At 47.4% G+C, this 17,248-nt stretch overlaps 2 protein-coding genes across 2 annotated transcripts; both read right to left on the bottom strand.

The window, feature by feature from the left end:
• Positions 1-520: 520 nt before the first annotated feature.
• LOC144254573 (olfactory receptor 2T2-like) lies at positions 521-3,691 on the bottom strand. The gene is made up of 2 exons (XM_077797902.1): positions 3,649-3,691; positions 521-1,484 (listed from the first exon to the last, which is right to left on the bottom strand). The coding sequence occupies exon 2, from the start codon at positions 1,460-1,462 to the stop codon at positions 521-523; it is 942 nt and encodes a 313-aa protein (XP_077654028.1). The 5' UTR covers positions 1,463-1,484; positions 3,649-3,691.
• An 8,526-nt stretch (positions 3,692-12,217) lies between these two features.
• LOC144254543 (olfactory receptor 2T27-like) lies at positions 12,218-13,201 on the bottom strand. The gene has a single exon (XM_077797861.1). The coding sequence runs from the start codon at positions 13,199-13,201 to the stop codon at positions 12,218-12,220; it is 984 nt and encodes a 327-aa protein (XP_077653987.1).
• Positions 13,202-17,248: the final 4,047 nt, after the last annotated feature.

Below are 17,248 nucleotides of genomic sequence, written 5' to 3'. Positions count from 1 at the left end.
TCTAAACTATTTCTTTATTAATGAACTGGCCACAGACAATTTTGTAGGGAATCACATATCTACCAAACACTGGGCAGAACCACCCTCAAAACCCCAGAGCAACTTAATAATGGCCAAGTAAAATCTCAATATTCACTATGAAAGAGGAATTATGATGACACATTTTACAGGATAAACTTCAAAAGGCACTTCAAAAATATGAATCAGGGATGGAGCCAAATACATCTCCTAGAATCTTAGGAGAGAATTGGGAAACATTTTAAGTATGGAAATGATATTCGAGATCAAGTTCAACGTCTTAATTGGCACAGAGAAGTTAAACACAGTTCTTTTTTTCACACAGCTGACAGGTGTCCAGGCTAGGTGTCCAAGCGTCAGATTCTGTTCATTTCAGCTAAGTTAGACAGTAGGTCACAGAGCGGTGGAGGGAACAGCACTTTACCTTGCAGGTGCCACAGGTGTGGAGCTCAGGCTCGCTGCTGCTGCTGGTTGGTCCCGAGTCTGCAGCTGGGGAGGCTGTTCATGTCCACTTTAAAGTGCCCCTTCGCCCCACCACCTTTCTCAGTGCAGTAAGCACATCCTTGTTCCTCAGGCTGTAGATGAGGGGGTTGAGCAGGGGGGTGAAGATGGTGTTGATCATGGAGAGCCCTTGGTCCTGCTCTGCAGTGTGGGCAGACTGGGGGGTCATGTAGATGACCAGGGCTGGCCCATAGTAGAGGCTGACGACAGCCAGATGAGAGGAGCAGGTGGCCAGGGCTTTCCTCCTGCCCTCTGGAGAGTTCATCCTCAGGACGGTGAGGAAGATGAGGATGTAGGAAGAGACGATGAATCCCAGGGGGAGAAGCACAAACACAATGCAGATGATGGACACCACTGTCTCGTAGACGGAGGTGTCTCGGCAGGAGAGCTTTAGGATGGCTGGCATCTCACAGAAGAAGTGGCGGATTTCCCTGGAGCCACAGAAGGGGAAATGCATGGTGTAGATGGTGTTGACCAGGGAATTCAGGGCCCCTCTGCCCCAGCACACCAGTGCCATCTGCAGGCAGACTCTGGAGTTCATGATGGCTGGATATCGCAGGGGGCTGCAGATGGCCACGTAGCGGTCATAAGACATGAGGGCCAGCAGCAGGCACTCGCCACCACCAAGGGCAAAGAAGAAGAAAACCTGGGCTCCACAGGCAGCTTTCGAGATGTCTTTCTTCCCTGAAAAGAAGTTGATGGCCATCTTGGGCACCGTGGTGGAGATCAAGGCCAGGTCGATGAGAGAGAGCTGGCTGAGGAGGATGTACATGGGCGTGTGGAGGCGAGAGTTGGCCCAGATCAAGAGTGCCAGGACCAAGTTCCCCGTGAAGGCGAAGATATAGACAAGAAGGACACAAGTGACGAGGGTGCCGAGGTGCCACAGTCCTGGGAAAAGCCCCAGGAGAAAGAAACCCGTCCCCGTGTCATTCCCTCTCTCCATGCTCGGAACTCCCAGAGGTGCACTAGACGGAGGAGAAAAAAAACAAGTGCTGATGAGAGGGACTGGCTTTAATTCCCTTATAATGTGTCACACGTACTTCCCTTGAATGGCAGCCTCAGTGCAAAAATAAATAAATAAATAAAAGGGAAACTCAACAGCTGGCACCAGAGCATTTCTTAAAACTCTGCACCCAGTGTTGATATGGACTTGGGAATGGTGCAAACAGGAATAGACCAGAGGAGAGGCATGGAAGGAATCGACTGGGTTCTTCAGAGAAGAGTAACTTTCTTTCAGAGAAAGTCCCAGGGATCAGGATCAGGGCCAAACGTCGTCTAAGGACAGGGGTACACAGCATGCCTGATAATATTGTGTGTGCTGCTGCCTGCAGATGCCTTTCATTATTCTGAAACCTTGGTTGGTCTGAAACCTGTTGGGTGCATCCATGGAGTGGAGCAGGGCAGAGGCAATATGTGGCAAGAGCTGTTGGTGCCACGAACCACCCCATCACCCACAGCCACGGAAGCCACATCTCAGAGCTGGTGGTCCTGAGCTCTGGCCCAAATTTTGACCCACAAGAGGCAGATAGAAAGTTTGGATGGTGGTATAGGCTGCCTTCTGCACCCGGCATACATTCGTATCAGCTTTATTACATTTTGGAAGGTCGTAGGGACCCCCCCTTATAGCTGCCTTGCACATAAGAGAATGGCTTACAGTGGCTCAATTGGAACAGGGGTGTGGACATTGCTCTCTGTGAGAAATCATAGTGCTTCAGGCCTTGACTGGTTTCAATCTTCTTAAAGTAAGAGTAATAGCGACCATTTGGTCAATGCCTTAAACTCAGCACCATTTCTGATATTTGTCCTCAAATGCAGTCATAGAAAATGGCACAAATGCTCTAATCATAGGCACTGGTTTGAGTCCAGCATGCTGGATGCTCAGTGGCCAAATCTGTATGTGGATCTGTCCATGTGTTGTCTTGGCCAACACAGTTTAAGAAGAAATGGACTCTAAAGAAGCTCTAAGAATGTCCTCCTCCTCTTCCTCCTTTCCTTTTTCTTTTGGTACCAGGGATTGAACCCAGGAGTACCCTGTCCCTGAGTCACATCTCCAGCTCTTTTTCTTTTTTATTTTGAAATAAGGTCTTCCTAAGTTGCTTAGGGCCTTGCTAAGGCTGGCTTTGAACTTGTAATCCTCTTGCCTCAGCCTCCCAAGCTACTGGGATTACAGGTCTGCACCACCACACCCAGCTGTCAGTATGTTCTCTATAATCCTGGTTGAAATCATGGAGCCAGTCTGAGAGAATTGCAATGCCCAGCTTTTGGTGTCCTTCTTGAAATGACGAAATAGGTGATTCAAGAGACTGGTCTCTTGTATTCTTTGAGCTCTCTATTCAGTGCCCACAGGACACCCCCGGAGGCTGCTGGCTGTCCTGAGTGCCACCAGCCCATTGCACAATGTGCCTCCCCAAGAAAGCCTCATTCTTCCTCTGCTGCTTTAGTCTCTGGGACCTGAATGAGACGGTTCTCCCTCTGGAGAGAGAGAGCTGGCCAGACAGTTACCTCGAAGATGCCTTCCATTTTCAAAGCACATCAGGGTACTGACGTGGGAAGGGGGTTTAGAAGTTCTTTTTGGAAGATGACTCTCAATGGACTTTATAATTTTGGAGCATTTTCAAGTTCATGGGAAAATTGAGAGCAAGGATTTTCATACCGCTTGACCCAATGCACGGCTCCCTCCCCCCATCAGCAGCCTTCCTGAACACTGTTGCAGTTGACCTGTGCCATCTCATTACCATCATCTGAGCTACAGTCAACACTAGCCTTCACTCTTCATAGGAGGGTTTTAAGACAATAAAAAAAGCTAGCTTTGATCTCAAGGACTGATGAGTGGAGGTCAGTGGGTTCGTAAGTACCAGCTCAAAATTACTGCCTGCAGCACGGACATGCCATCCATGGAGCCTCGCCTGGGCCCTCACAGAGCCTCACTTGGATGCTCCCAACAGGCTCAGTGGTTGCTGTCACTGTCTCTGCTGGGGAGGCTTGGCTCTCCATGCCTGTCTCTCAGTGCTGGCACAGTGACGGCACATGATGCTCCCCAGTACTGGGGGAGGGAAAGAGGAGGAAGGACAGAGGCAGGGAGGGGGAGGGAGCCTGTGGGGCCAGTCCTGGAAATCCCACTGCACTCACCTTTGGAAGCAGCGCCTGGGGCGTGACCCTCTTGTGGCTGGTTCAATGTGCAGGGCCACCTGTGGAAGAGCTACCCTCTGTCTCCTCAGGCCTCATGGTTGGCTGGTCATAAAGCCTGGGCTGGTCCAGGTCCCGTTGTCCCGTCTTTGACTTGGAAGCTATATGTATGGTTCTGCTTGGTTATTGTTTTGAACTCGGTGACACCATTACACCATTTTTCAACAAAACTTGAAGAAGAATTACATAAAAATCATTACTTAAGAAAGAAAAAAAATTAATCATGAAGTTTACAATAAATTTCTGGAGAGGCAGAAATGCCAACATATAGAAAATGATGGTAGTTGAAATAGTCGTGTTTCTTAAGTACTAATGAGGCAGCCTTCACTGCTTTAGGTTCTTCACTCATTATTGTCACCAGCCTTGGGCTGGGGGTTTCCACAGTATCAGAGAGGTTATCTAACCTGCCCACGGTCAAGTGGGAACCTAGGACAGGCCTGGATCTGAGCCAGGCAGCCTGACTCGCAGTCCCTGTGCCATCCCTTCCTGTGGGTGTCCTCCCCTGTGCCCTGCCACACAGCCTTCCCCTCTGCCATGGATACCATGCTCTACCCCATCACACCTGGCCACCACCCCACGCTTCTGCGCCATCTCTCACCTGGTCTGAGCACCCAGTCAGGGGTCCATTTCCCAGTCCAGCTCATCTCTGGCTGCCTCCACGTAGTGCCAGTGTCCCTCCTCAGAGCAGACAACAGGGCATCCCCTAATGATCGATTTCAGGGCAGTGGAAACGGAGCTCTCACAAGCTATGGGTGCAGAGCCCCACACCTGGCATTCCTGCCCTGTCTGCTCGGCTGCAGCCCGGAGAGATCTGGGCCATGTTCTCCAAAGCCCCTCCCATTCTTCAGATAGTCGCTGTGGAGTGGGGCGCCATCAGGAAGCTGTGGGAGCACAGGTTAATTAATGTCTGGGGGCAGAATCCCAGTGGGCAAGGGGCTGGCCCCAGAGGCTGCTGCCTAACAGCAGGCAATGGTGTCATCACAGGGCTCGCTTCCTGATGTGCCTTCTCAAGTCTGTCCCCATTTCCCGCAGGGACACAGCCCCAGTGCAATGTGGCTGGTTCTGGCCAGGCTCCGCTCCCACCGGTGAACCTCAAGTCGGCCATCTCAGTGCGCTTTCCACAGAGAATGATCTGATGCCCTCAGGGAAGACCCCTTTTCTAGGGTGGGCACTGACTTGGTAGGAGCGGCTGCATAAGCCAGATCCTTGGCTGGAATGGAGTAAAGCTCACTCCAGGTTAGCCCTGTCAAGGAGGAGTAATCAGACAGGCTTTGGGGGGTGACAGAGAGCAAAGGTCCCCGAGGGAAGTCCCTTCCCACTAGTTCCAGTTTCCCTCTTCAACATTACCCTGATGTAGCTCACAGTCAGGGTGAGAAATGGAGAAGTGTGGGGACAAGTGGCCCAGGTGAGATGGGGTAGGAGGGAGGCATGCAGGGCAGACAGAAGCCTGAGGAGAGGAGGGGGCACAGCAGCTGTGACATCACAGGTAAAAGATGGCACAGGAACTCTGAGTCAGGCTGCCTGGCTCAGATCCAGGCCCTGTCCTGGTTATCCATTGCATCTTGGGCAGGCTAGGTGGCCCCTTTACTCCAGTCCCTCATCTGTAAAGCAGTACACAGTGCGCTGCTTGGTGGTGAGTGCACAAAACCCCAAACAGCGATCTCCTAGTCCGTCAGTGTTAACTGCAGGGGCCTCAGTGCCAATACCTGGCTTGTAGGTGGGCCATTGTTCCTATCTAGAAATACTTTTTAAATGTAGAAATCATTTACTTTTTCCCACTTGCATTTTGATAGAAGACTGTCATTCTGGCATCACCTGGTTGAAGAAGAGAACCAGGCAGTGCAAACCTAAGCCATGCATGTCCAGTGAGACGAGCCTCAGAGGACTAGATAGACCCTGGCAGGTGTGGGCCTGGCCCAGGGCTCCCTCCACCCAGACTCTGAGGCCACCTTGTCAGGATGCTGTGAGGAGGTGGAGGACCACTGTGCCTCAGGTGACTGTCACAGGTGACGAGACCCAGGTGCAAGACAGAGTGGCACAGGCAGCACTTAGAGAGGAGTGCTTGAGGGCATGGCGGGTCCTGAAGGTCCTGAGCCATCCCTCCCTCGCTGCCTCTGCCCTCCTTTCTTTTTCCTTTTAGTGCTGACCATCTTCTGATCCTGACCCCATGGCTTACGTGTTAGAGCAAGACCTTCGGGCTTCTGCCAGGCTGGTTGGGGGACAGATGAGTGGCCAGAGCTCTAGGTGCCCTTATGCAGGTGCGGGGTCCTGGGAGAACCCGGATGAAAGCCTGTCAGTGGTCAGTCATGTTGAGCCACTCACTTGAGAACTGTCAGTCTGACACCAGGCAGCACAGGAGATCAAAAGCCTCTTTTAGCAAATGTGCAGGGCTTCCAGAGGCCTCTGGCTACATCATGTGCGCTCTGAAAGCTCTGAAAGCCGTGTGATCCAGAGGCAGTCACCTCCTCGCTCCCCCAGGGAGCTCTCCTCCATCCCCCAGGGAGCTGTGTCTGCCCTGCTGGAGCAGACGGCGGTGGAGCTAGAGAAGAGGCAGGAGAGCAGGAGCAGCTCACAGGTGCTAGAAGACAGCTGGAGGTAGGAGGAGGAGACCTGCGAGAATGAGGATGTGGCTGAGGAGGAGGAGGACGAAGAGGGGGAGGAAGCCGAGGGAGAAGAAGATTTTTTTTTTGCAGAGAAAGCCTCCCCAGGTGATCACCCGGCATTGAAGGTGGATAAAGAGACCAACACGGACACGGTGGCCCCATCCCCCACAGTGGGCAGCACAGAGCTGGCCGAGCATCCAGCCCGGGCTGGCGTTGGGCCACACTGCTCTCAGATGCCCCGTGAAGCCACTGATGGGAGTGAGGGAGGGCTTCGGAAAACTCCATCCAGTTGTGTCTCCATCAATAAAGTGGCCTTTGAAAAGAAAAAAAAATAATAATATGTCTGACATTTAAAGTGCTTTGTTTTTAATTAACATGAAGTAGCTGAACATGCTTACGGGACACTGTGATGATGGCGGTTCCATCTCTTTGTCATTTCATTACGTTTGTGGCCTTTGGGCGCCTCTCTTTCAGCTCTTCCTAAGAAACAGAACAGGGTGTTGTGGAGTACAGTCGCCCACGGTGCTGAGGAACACTGGAACTTGCTTTCCTATTGAACTTCATAGATTCTGTTGAAGTTTGAAGTAATTACTGTGAGAGATTATCCGTCCTTTCACGGCTCATGCATCCTAGGCCATGGTCTGCTGATCTTTAGAGCTAGAAAAATCCACTATCCATATTGGGAGGTGCTGGGGATCCTGGCCATCCTGTGCACAGTCTCTTCCACCTGAGAGCCAAGCAGGCAGGTGGACAGCTCCACCATGCTGGGATGGGTGCTCGCGGTAGATCGTCCCTTTTGGACTTGTCATGGTCTTTTACGCCCTCCCCTTCCTCTGTGCTCTTCATGTGAAAACCTTCCAACCAGGAACCTTGGCTGCCTGCTCCTTCCATCTCCCCTATGACTGGGTTAACCAGTGGGTGACAGCTGCTTCCTCCTGGGCCCCTCAGTATTTTGCTGTGTGTCCTCATCCAAGCAAACCTGCTGCCTCCATCTGCAGCCTGGGAAGCAAGGATGTGGTAAGGGACCTGTGAAAGTTCTGGGTGAACATCCAGTCTCTAAAAAAACCACAAAGACGTCCATGTGAAAAACAGCTGTGTGGAGGGCCAACAGCGGACCCCGGGAGCATGCACACCTCATTTCCCAGCACAGATAGGGACTTTGCTCCATTCTTGGGGAAAAAGCCTAGGTTCAATTTATTTCTATTTTTTATTTGTTCTAATTAGTTATACAAGACAATAGAATGCATTTTGACATATCATACATAAATGTAGTAGTGTAACTTCCCATTCTTCTGGTTGTATATGATATAGGATTACACAGGTCATGTAATCCTGTAAGCACACAGGGTCATAATGTCCGATTCATTCTATTGTCCTTCCTATCCTCCACCCCTCTCCTCCCTGTACTTCCCTCTGTCTAATTCAAATTTACCTTTATTCTTCCCTAGCCACCGCCCCCCCCTTATCGTGAACTAGCATCTGCATATCACATCTGCATAGAAAAAGCATTCAAAGCCTGTTTAATTTAATTTCCAATATTATTCATCAAGAAGTTTAGGGATTTTTTAGTAATTAATTTGAGATTGTTTCAAGCTGACTAAACAACTGAGGTTCCCTCTCTTTTTTTTTCCCCCAGAAAAGCAGAGAGAAATCTACTTTTAAATAATATTCAATCACAAAAGTCACTAAAAACCTATTGGAAAAGTATCTGAACTTCTGAAAAATAAGCCAAACAATCCCTTTTAACACAAGAAATCACAGTATTTTATTATATAATGTCTAGAATGAACCAAAGTCTCAGTAACCTTGTCTATTTGAACAGCAGCAAAGGAAGAATAAGAGGTCCCACAGGCAAAACGGATGCAGGCAACTCAAGCTCAAGTGAACTGTGATGTCAGTCATTGACGCAACCTTACTTATTCACATCCCATCCAACAGGCTTGGAAGATGTTACATCTGACAGCGATAGAAAGAAGAAAATCATTATGGGAAGAGCCAGGAACATAAGAAGGACACAACAATCCAGGATCATATATTATAGAAACAGCTTCACAAGTCTCTACAAATTGAATGCATCTCTACAACACTGAGGTTCTCTCTATCTTTTTAAATATTTATTTAGTTATAGGGGTACACAATATTTTATTTACATGTGATGCTGAGGATCGAACCCAGTGCCTCTTGCATACTAGGGGGGAGCGCTTTACCTCTGAGCCCCAGCCCCAGCCCCTGAGGTTCTCTTTTAAACCAGCTGATAAATGTAGACAAAGTTCCGGTCCTCTGTCTTCATACCTGCTTCGGACACTTCTCAGTTCCTTTGAGGCTCACTTCTGTCCTGAATTATTAGTGGCTCGGGTATGCTAATAGTCACTGTTGGAAATCCAGCCTCCTGGAGAAGACGGTGTGTCTTGTCCTGTCAGGGGCAATGATGATACAATATATTTTCCCTCTTGATTGCTCTGGCTGTCCCAGTAGCTGGCTCTGTTCTCCCTTCCTCCTTGGGTGGAAACTTTCTAGTAATTCTGTCAGCAGCTCCTGTGTGGGGCAGGAGGACTCTGACCAGCACGCCCAGTCTCCAGTGACAGCAATCTGACGTGAGCTGGCAGGTGCACTGGCTTCTCTCTGGATTCCCCATCCTCTTGGCTCTAGCTTCCTCCTCCTGCAGCAAGTGCAAGTGGAACTGAAGGCAGAGAGTGGAAGAATGAGGCTGGAAAGGCTTGCTGCCTGTCTAGAGGAGTGTCCCTCTGGCCATAGCAACTATTTTGCAGCCTCTGGGTCCACTGCTTACTGAGAGCTAAGTCTTCTCATGGGATACTTGAGTTCTTAAGACCCTTGAGGTCCTCATGGAGGCAGAGGCAGAAGAGACTGGTGACCTGGTTGTCAGTCAAGGTAAAGCAAGCATAAGTCTCAACACAGAAGGAAGCAGTTTGGAGAAACATGGAGGCCCTTAGGAGGTTGACTCAGATGAGTGAATCTCACAGTTGGCATTTGAGCGTCAGAGGGGGGTTTACTGGGGTCCTCAGGAGGAGACCCACAACTGCGTGTACAGACTCAGATCTCCTCCTAAGACCAGACAGGAGGGGTCCTCCACTGCCCAAAGCATAGAACCCAGCCCTCCACTGCCAAGAGCCAGGCCTGTGTGGTGCAACCAGGCCAGCTTGCTGCCCTGAATTGGTGGCATAAATCTTGTTGGAGTTGTGAGTTCCAACATTAGGTCCCTAATCAAGATTCTCTGATTGGAAAAAAATATTTTCTTCAGTTTTCTTTGATAAAAGCCATGGTTGAGAGGTGTTAGTTCACATCAATCACTATAAAACTTTTACAACTAACATATCACACTTTTGTTGACAATAAGCAATTGTGCCCACAGAAAAGGTGAATGGGCATTCAGTTTGTGTAAAACACCCATCAGGCCATCAAAGACTAAAAAGCACTTGAACCTCTTTTGGTGCACAGGAAGTTTTCAAAACAGCACTCTTGTGCCTGGCTGGTAGAAATGTGCAGTGTTGTGACTTCTTTGGAATGACATCTATTAAAATTAAAAACTGCCTGCCCTCTCAGGAATTCTACTTCTGAGAACATTCCCATAGAAATAGAAATGCCAGTGCACAAGGATGTATATACATGGGTATTTTTAGAATCATTTATTCAAAGAGTAGCCATAACTGGGGTAATACCAGATACAGTATGGTATATCCAAATAATGTCATGGGATATTGGGAAGTCATTATAAAGAATTAAAGCTATACCAGATATTCAGAAGGATCTCTGAGCTCACAAAGAGTGAGCAAGAAAATAAAATTCAATGGAAATGTAGCAATAAAAGCTCATTTAAAAAACAGTGACACAATATCTATTGTATATTTATATGTTTGTATGTGAATATACACTGCTGATGATTTGATTATGGAAGGTCACCAGGTTGCTTCCATAGTCTGTTGGGAATTTGAAGCCTTATCTAGGGAAGAGAAGCAAGAGGGGAAGAAAGCATGTCCGTGATTGCAAAACTATTAGGGCACGTGTTGTCCCACCTGTTGTGTAAAGTGTGTGTGTGTGTTCATGAATAAGATGCATGAAAGAATGTGGGGTGTGTTATCCTGGAACTGTGGCTGGGTGACAAGATTCCAGGTGTTCTTTTTCAGTGTATTTCTACATCGTCTACCATGATTTGAAAAGAACCTCCATTATTTTTAAGTTTGCAAAAACATATTTTATGTTTTTAAAGTGTTCATCTTATAAAATTAAAATGAAAACACGTGAAAAAGAAAAGCGGGGTTATCTTAGTTACTCAAGATGTAGGGTTAATTTAGTTTTGTTTTCTGGGGTCCACCCAGTGCTGGGGTCCACCCTGGCCTTGCACAGCACAGGCTAAGCATGCACTTTATCACTGAGCTACTTCTCCAGGTCAAGTTGTCGTTCTTTCAAGGCAACACATTGTCAGGGATAAAGTCTTCTACGTATCACAATTTTCAACAGAAGTATGTGAGGGTACGCAGACCAGATGGGATTTCAATTGAGCCTGAGGCCTAGGGTGATGTGGTTGGTAGATAAGGAAGGTGGCAGGTGTTGTCACCTGTGACAGTTCCCACGATGGCCTCTGAGGGTCCCCACTCTCCAGGTGATGGTGTATGACCATCTTTCCTGAAGTCTTCTGAGAACAGTGATTGAAAGGCTGTGGGACATCAAAGTCTGTCTCTGTGTGGGCACCTGTGGGCTCACTGTGGGAGTCACTGCAGGCCAGAGCAGCACTGTGGGTGCCCAGAGGGTCCTTCCAGGCTTGACAGGAGAGCAGTTGCTACTACAGCTGGACTTCAGTCCCTCACCAGAGCTGCCCAGCTGAACTGCTCCCAGATTTAGGGCCATAGCACCTTGGAGGTGGCTGAAGCCTGCTGTTTTCAGGTGTCTGGGAAGGATTGATGTGGTGTGGGGCTGTGCGGGGCAGGGCAGGGGATCTTCAATGCATTTCATGGTGAAGGGGAAAAGAATTTCCAGTGTTTCAGAAGAAAGGCCACCTGTCTGGCCAAACCAGTGGTGAGGGTTTGCTAAGTTGAATTGGACTACTTTTACATTTAAGAGCAAAACACCATGTCATTTTAAAATTGTTAAAATAAAACTCTTTTTAGAACACTATGAATGTGACGATCATATGATGATGTCAACATGAAAGGCATCTTCCAAGACCAGTTGTGATTTTAGAACTTCAGATTTTATTATTGCTAATTTTGTTTAGAGACCATATCATTATATCAAAGTTTACCACAAGCCCCAGAATTCTCACTGAAGATGATTACAAAATCCTAAAGTTAAGACCTCTAATTATATAGATAAATATTTAATATTAATAGAACAATGAAAATGAAAAATAGTAAAATCTGGTAGACAAGAAGAAAAAAGACTAAGTTCTATTAAAGAATTTTCTGAATTCACTCAGATTTCTATTTATATATGGCTACATCAGAAGGAAAAGGAATACAAGTGCATAAATAATTTGTAACAACAGTAATGTAAGTGGACCCCCAAGAGCTGGGGAAAGGGAGGATTCTCTGGGGAGGTGTCATGGAACAAGAGGCCTTCGGGTTTCAGGCAGGGGAGGTTGAGGAGGAGCTTGGGGAGTGACGGGTGACAGGGAGTGGACACAGAGGGGACAGTTTACATTAGAAGCACCAGTACTTCCTTTGTGACCCAGTGCATTAAAGCTAAAAAAGGAGCCAGAGCACTTACTTGTCTCTGGGCCGTCCCCACCAGAATCTAGGAAGTTACTCCCCAGCCGGTCAGTAGTGGCCAGGGAGGCTGTGTTCTGCTGAAGCCACCACTTTGGGACTGAGAGCAGTCCCACCCCCAGGAATAGATTCCTCAGGAATCCTGGTGCCCTCCTTCCCTCCCTCCCTCCCTGTCACCAAGTCATTTCCTCAGGACGTGAGGTGATGGTGGCTCCTCTGAAAGTTGAGGCTAGAACACTCCTGAGAGCAGCTGCAGCCCCTCCCCAGGCACTTCCTCAGGGCACCCACCACCTCCTTGTTCCTCAGGCTGTAGATGAGGGGGTTGAGTGTGGGGGTCACTATGGTGCCCAGCACAGCTCCTATCTGGTCTTGCTCCGGCGTATGGGCAGAGCTGGGTGTCATGTAGATGAAGATGGCCTGGCCAAAGTAGAGACTCACCACTGTCAGGTGGGAGGAGCAGGTGGTCAGGGCTTTGTTCCTGCCCTTCTGAGAGTTCATCCTGAGGACGGTGAGGAAGATGACAGTGTAGGAGGCCAGGATGAGAAGAAATGGGACCAGCAGAAACACAATGGTTGACACAAATTTCACCATCTCATAGACGGATGTGTCCACACAAGACATCCTCAGAATGGCGGGCATCTCACAGAAGTAATGGTCGATCTCCCTGGAGCCACAGATGGGGAACTGCATGGGGTAGACGGTGTGCACAAGTGCTGCAAGAGCTCCTCCAGCCCAGGCCGAGATAGCCATCTGCAAACAGACCTTGGGGCTCATGAGGACTGTGTACCTCAGGGGGTTACAGACAGCCACATAGCGGTCATAGGCCATGAGGGTCAGCAGGATGCACTCAGCAAGGCCCAGGGTGAGGAAGGCAAACATCTGGGCAGCACAGGCCAGGAAGGAAATGCTCCTCTTCCCTGAGAAATGGTTGGCTAGCATCTTGGGCACCGTGCTGGAGATGTAAGCCAGGTCAATGACAGACAGCTGGCTGAGCAGGAAGTACATGGGGGTGTGCAGCCGGGGGTCCAGCCAGATGAGGAGGAGCAGCGTGGAGTTTCCAGCAAAGGCCGTGGTGTATAAGAGGAGAATGATGAGGACCAGGAGGCTGGGATGCCCGAACCTGGGGAAGAGCCCAAGCAGCAGGAAATCCGTCGAGGTTTCATTCTTCTCCATGTTTTCATTTAAGTCTTCAAGTTTGGATTGAAAATCTACAGGGGCAAAATAATACCACAGGGCTTGTGGTGTTTTGTTGACATAATCGTTGTCTCTTGGTCAGCACCTCTCCTTCATTTGCTGCTCACCAGGACTTTAAAACTCTGCATTCCAATAAAGAGACATTTAAATAATTCCATTAAACAATGCCATTACCTGGAAATTAGCAAAGTCATGTCCTGTAGTTACTCTGACTTGGATATATGATGACTTAGTCCCTTTGACTGATAACAATCTCCCAGCCCATCATTCTTCCCTGTATTTTGAAGTCTGGATATCTTTCGGGCTCTTGGCCTTCTCTCCTGGTGGGGGTTCTGTTTCTGAGTGTCCTGTGTACCCACCTCGACCCAGAGGTCTTCCCTGTGGCCCTTTATTACACAGCTATACTCAAAAATTTCAGTTGTCAACCAAATGAACTAGGGCTGTTTATTCTGCTTTACTTGTGATGATCCATAATTTGTATTACATTCAGGTTTTTCCATTTTATTCTAAGTAAGAATAATTTTAAACTTTATCTTTGTATTAAATAAAATAATCTCCTATTTAAGCTAGTGGTCTTTTATTGCTGGGTCTGTAGTTCTTCAATTACTGTTCATTGGCCATAGAGTAACATAAAATTTCTTAAAATATTTTAAGGTGTCATATAAAGTCCCATAAATAATTTTTAATATCCCATGTTTGCAAGGATGCTGTCTAAAGGCCAGTAGATAACACCTTACTCTTTCCCCTTAGGAAAAATGAAGACTTATACCCTCATGTGACAACAAATATCAGATGGCGCTCAATTATCACATGTAAAATGTTACATGGAGTCTTTGATTAGCATGCAAGGGGTCTTAGCTGTGGCAGACAGACAAATATTCAATTCCAAATCCATAAATTGATTTCCTTTGTGTACCCTAATGACTCATGTTCAATATCTTTTGCTTTTGTCAAGCAACTAGAAATTTTACTTTCATTATTTATCATATACTCATATACTTTGAAGACTTACATTTTTTCAACATGGGAGATTAATCCTAGGGCCTCACACATGCTGGGCAAAGTCCCTATCACTGCATTATATGCTGAGGCTTTTAATTTTATTTTGAGACAGGGTCTCACTAAGTTGCTGAGGCTGACCTTGAACTTGTGATCCTCCTGCCTCAGTCTCACTAATAGCTGGGATTATAGGTGTGCACCACCAGGCCTGTCTTCCCATCTCATATTCTTATGGCTTCCTTTATTTGAGATAATGAAAATAACTCATTGTACAGTGTTAACAACCAGTGGAAGGAGCCGCCCTTATAGGGTAGAGTCATGATAAGCCTTTCTCAGCACTTCACATCTGGAGAATTTTGTTTCCTCGAGGTACTAGACCCAGGTTCCTTGTGGTCCTGGACTGCTTTTTCTGCTGGCCCCTCCTTATAATGCTTCTCTGTCTTTCTGAGTTTCTGGTTGTAAATGCTTCCCTCAACATAGGGTTTTGTTTTCCCTTTGAGGAGTGAAATGATCCTTGAGAGTAACAGCCCTTGGTGCTCCATTATCACATGTAAAATGTAACATGGAGTCTTTGATTAGCATGCAAGGGGTTTTAGCTGTGGCAGACAGACTGCCATAGCGAGTGGGAAGGAGACCAACGCTGCAGATTAGCACCAACCTGAGCCCCAAGCATGCAGAATGTGTGTGGCGTGTTGCTTGAAGACCAGTTGCTGATAGTTCCCTGCTCATGCACAGGCCCCAATTCAAATGTCAAATTGTCATTTCAGTTAGGAATTAGGAGTGAATATAATAACATGGTTTTTTTTTGTTTTAATATCCTTGTTTTATTTATTTATTTTATGTGTTGCTGAGGATGGAACCCAGTGTCTCACGCATGTAAGGCAAGTGTTCCACCACTAAGCTACAACTCCAGCCCCACATGTGATGTTTTGTATGATGAAAATATTATGAGGTTTTATAGGACTACATGGTAAAGGTGCTTTCATTAGGAATGTCTTGGTTCTTCAAAACTTTGTAAGCTGAAAAATCAACGTATAGGGATTTGGATTTTTCATGTTCTATTTGATCTAAAAGACTGCTCTCTCCTCTTCAAAATCATAATAAATCAATAGTCATTGATAAAGCCCTCATGCACCTACTTTAGAACATGAAGTTAAAAGCAGTACTGAACTACGCAGCTAGTCGGAGGCTGTCTTGACTAAAGGACAAGCAAGGAACTGCGAGTTCTGTGGAATGGTGAATGCTTCAGTCCTAAGCCTGGGAAGACACAGGGCAGCCTGGGAGGTGGCAGTGAGCTGTGCAGCTGGCCTCGGCCAGGCACTGGCTGATGCACTACCAGGACCCGGAGCCCCTCTCCATCAGGACCCGGATCTACCCCTGTCACGCTGATCCTTACCATAGGAGTTGGGTTCCTGCTTCCTCACTCTTCCACGGGCTGAGTAAATACATTTCATAGGTCATGACTCAGTGAGAGACATCCTTCCATTTCACTGGTCCAAACTTACCTGCTCTTGCTTTTCAACATTTTCTGCTCTGACTGTTATGTGCAGTTCTTACACTTCTCTGTTTTTATGTACTGTTTCCCTGTCCAGTATCAGCAAATTTTCTGCTCAGTAAGATATGGTAAGAGCTCTAGACAACCAGAGTTAACCTCCTGCACAGAAAGCAGTTGTTTATTAATAGTGAGTTAGCGTATTCCCTCTGGTTGCTGCTGCCCAGTGAGCTTCAGGTAAACAGGCTCACCTTGGGTCCCATGGCTCCTTGGCATTAACTTAGTCTTGTCTTGAGGAATCTGACATCTGAAATCTCATCTCAAAGGACTAAACTGCATTTCTGTTGCACACCTGGCTGAGGTCTGAGAATAGCATGTGATGGCTCAGTAGCATATTCTGGAACTGATTTAGTCCACCCACAGCTTCTGGGTGCTACAAAACCTGGGAACCTTTGAGCGCTGTCTCATGGGAGTCTGTCCCCAGACTTTAATTAATGACAGCCCAGAATAAATGCTGGGCTCTTAGAAACTCCTTATGAAGAATAATGTTGTCCAGCGTTCTGTAGTTTGTTTGCAAAATAACACAGTTGACTTTTTACTGTCCCTATGGAAATGGAAGCATTAAAGAAATTCCAGCTGGGCACGGTGGCACACACCTGTAATCCCAGTGGCTCAGGAGACTGAGATAGGAGGATCACGGGGTTCAAAGCCAGACTCAGCAAGGGTGAGGTGCTCAAAAACTCAGTGAGACCCTGTCTCTAATAAAGTACAAAATAGGGTTGGGGATGTGGCTCAGTGGTCGAGTGCACCTGAGTTCAAACCCCGGTACGGGGTTGGGGGGAAGAAATTCCATATTGCAAATGTGATAACTAACTGCTTGGGCAAGTTTTAAAGAATGGAGAGAAAATGTAATTTTTTAACAAAAGATTCTCCAAACAAACACAATCCTTGAAGCCGAATCCAGGGTGAGAAAGCCAGCAAGTGTCACAAGGCAATCCACTGCACCCATTCCAATGTCACCTGTGCTGGAGAGTTAGCTCATCTCATACCACTTCACTGAAGAGAGGGCCAGCAAAACTGAACTGGTGGTGTTAAGTGTGACTTGCTCAGCTGGAGAATTAGCAAGAAATCTCATCTAAAGAAAAGCATTCAATAAGTCAAATCATTTTATCTTCTAGTAATAACTCTTCAGATCATTAAGTGTGACTGAGTGAGACGGGGGCTCTTGGGAGGGGAAAGGTTTCTCAGAAGACCATTTTGCTCACAAGGCAGGACATAGAGGGATCAGGAAAGCTGTGTGAGAGCAGATCAGAGACCATGGAGCACTCCCTAAGGGCACTAAGGTCACCCTCAGCCTAGGCTAACTCCCCACCCGGTGGGGACAGATGAATTTCCTCTCAGGTGCTTTATGGAAGAGGCCATCACTCCCTGTAGATAAGAGACTGTCCTGGGAGTCTCTCAGCTTCTTTTGTGATGGTTGTGGGTTGCTGTTTCCCTCTGTTGGCATTTGGGGTGAAGGGTGGATCAGAGATCTA

Source organism: Urocitellus parryii, chromosome 1 (genome assembly GCF_045843805.1).
Source record: "Urocitellus parryii isolate mUroPar1 chromosome 1, mUroPar1.hap1, whole genome shotgun sequence".
NCBI classification, from domain to species: domain Eukaryota; kingdom Metazoa; phylum Chordata; class Mammalia; order Rodentia; family Sciuridae; genus Urocitellus; species Urocitellus parryii.
This window is presented reverse-complemented; position numbering and strand designations above follow the sequence as displayed.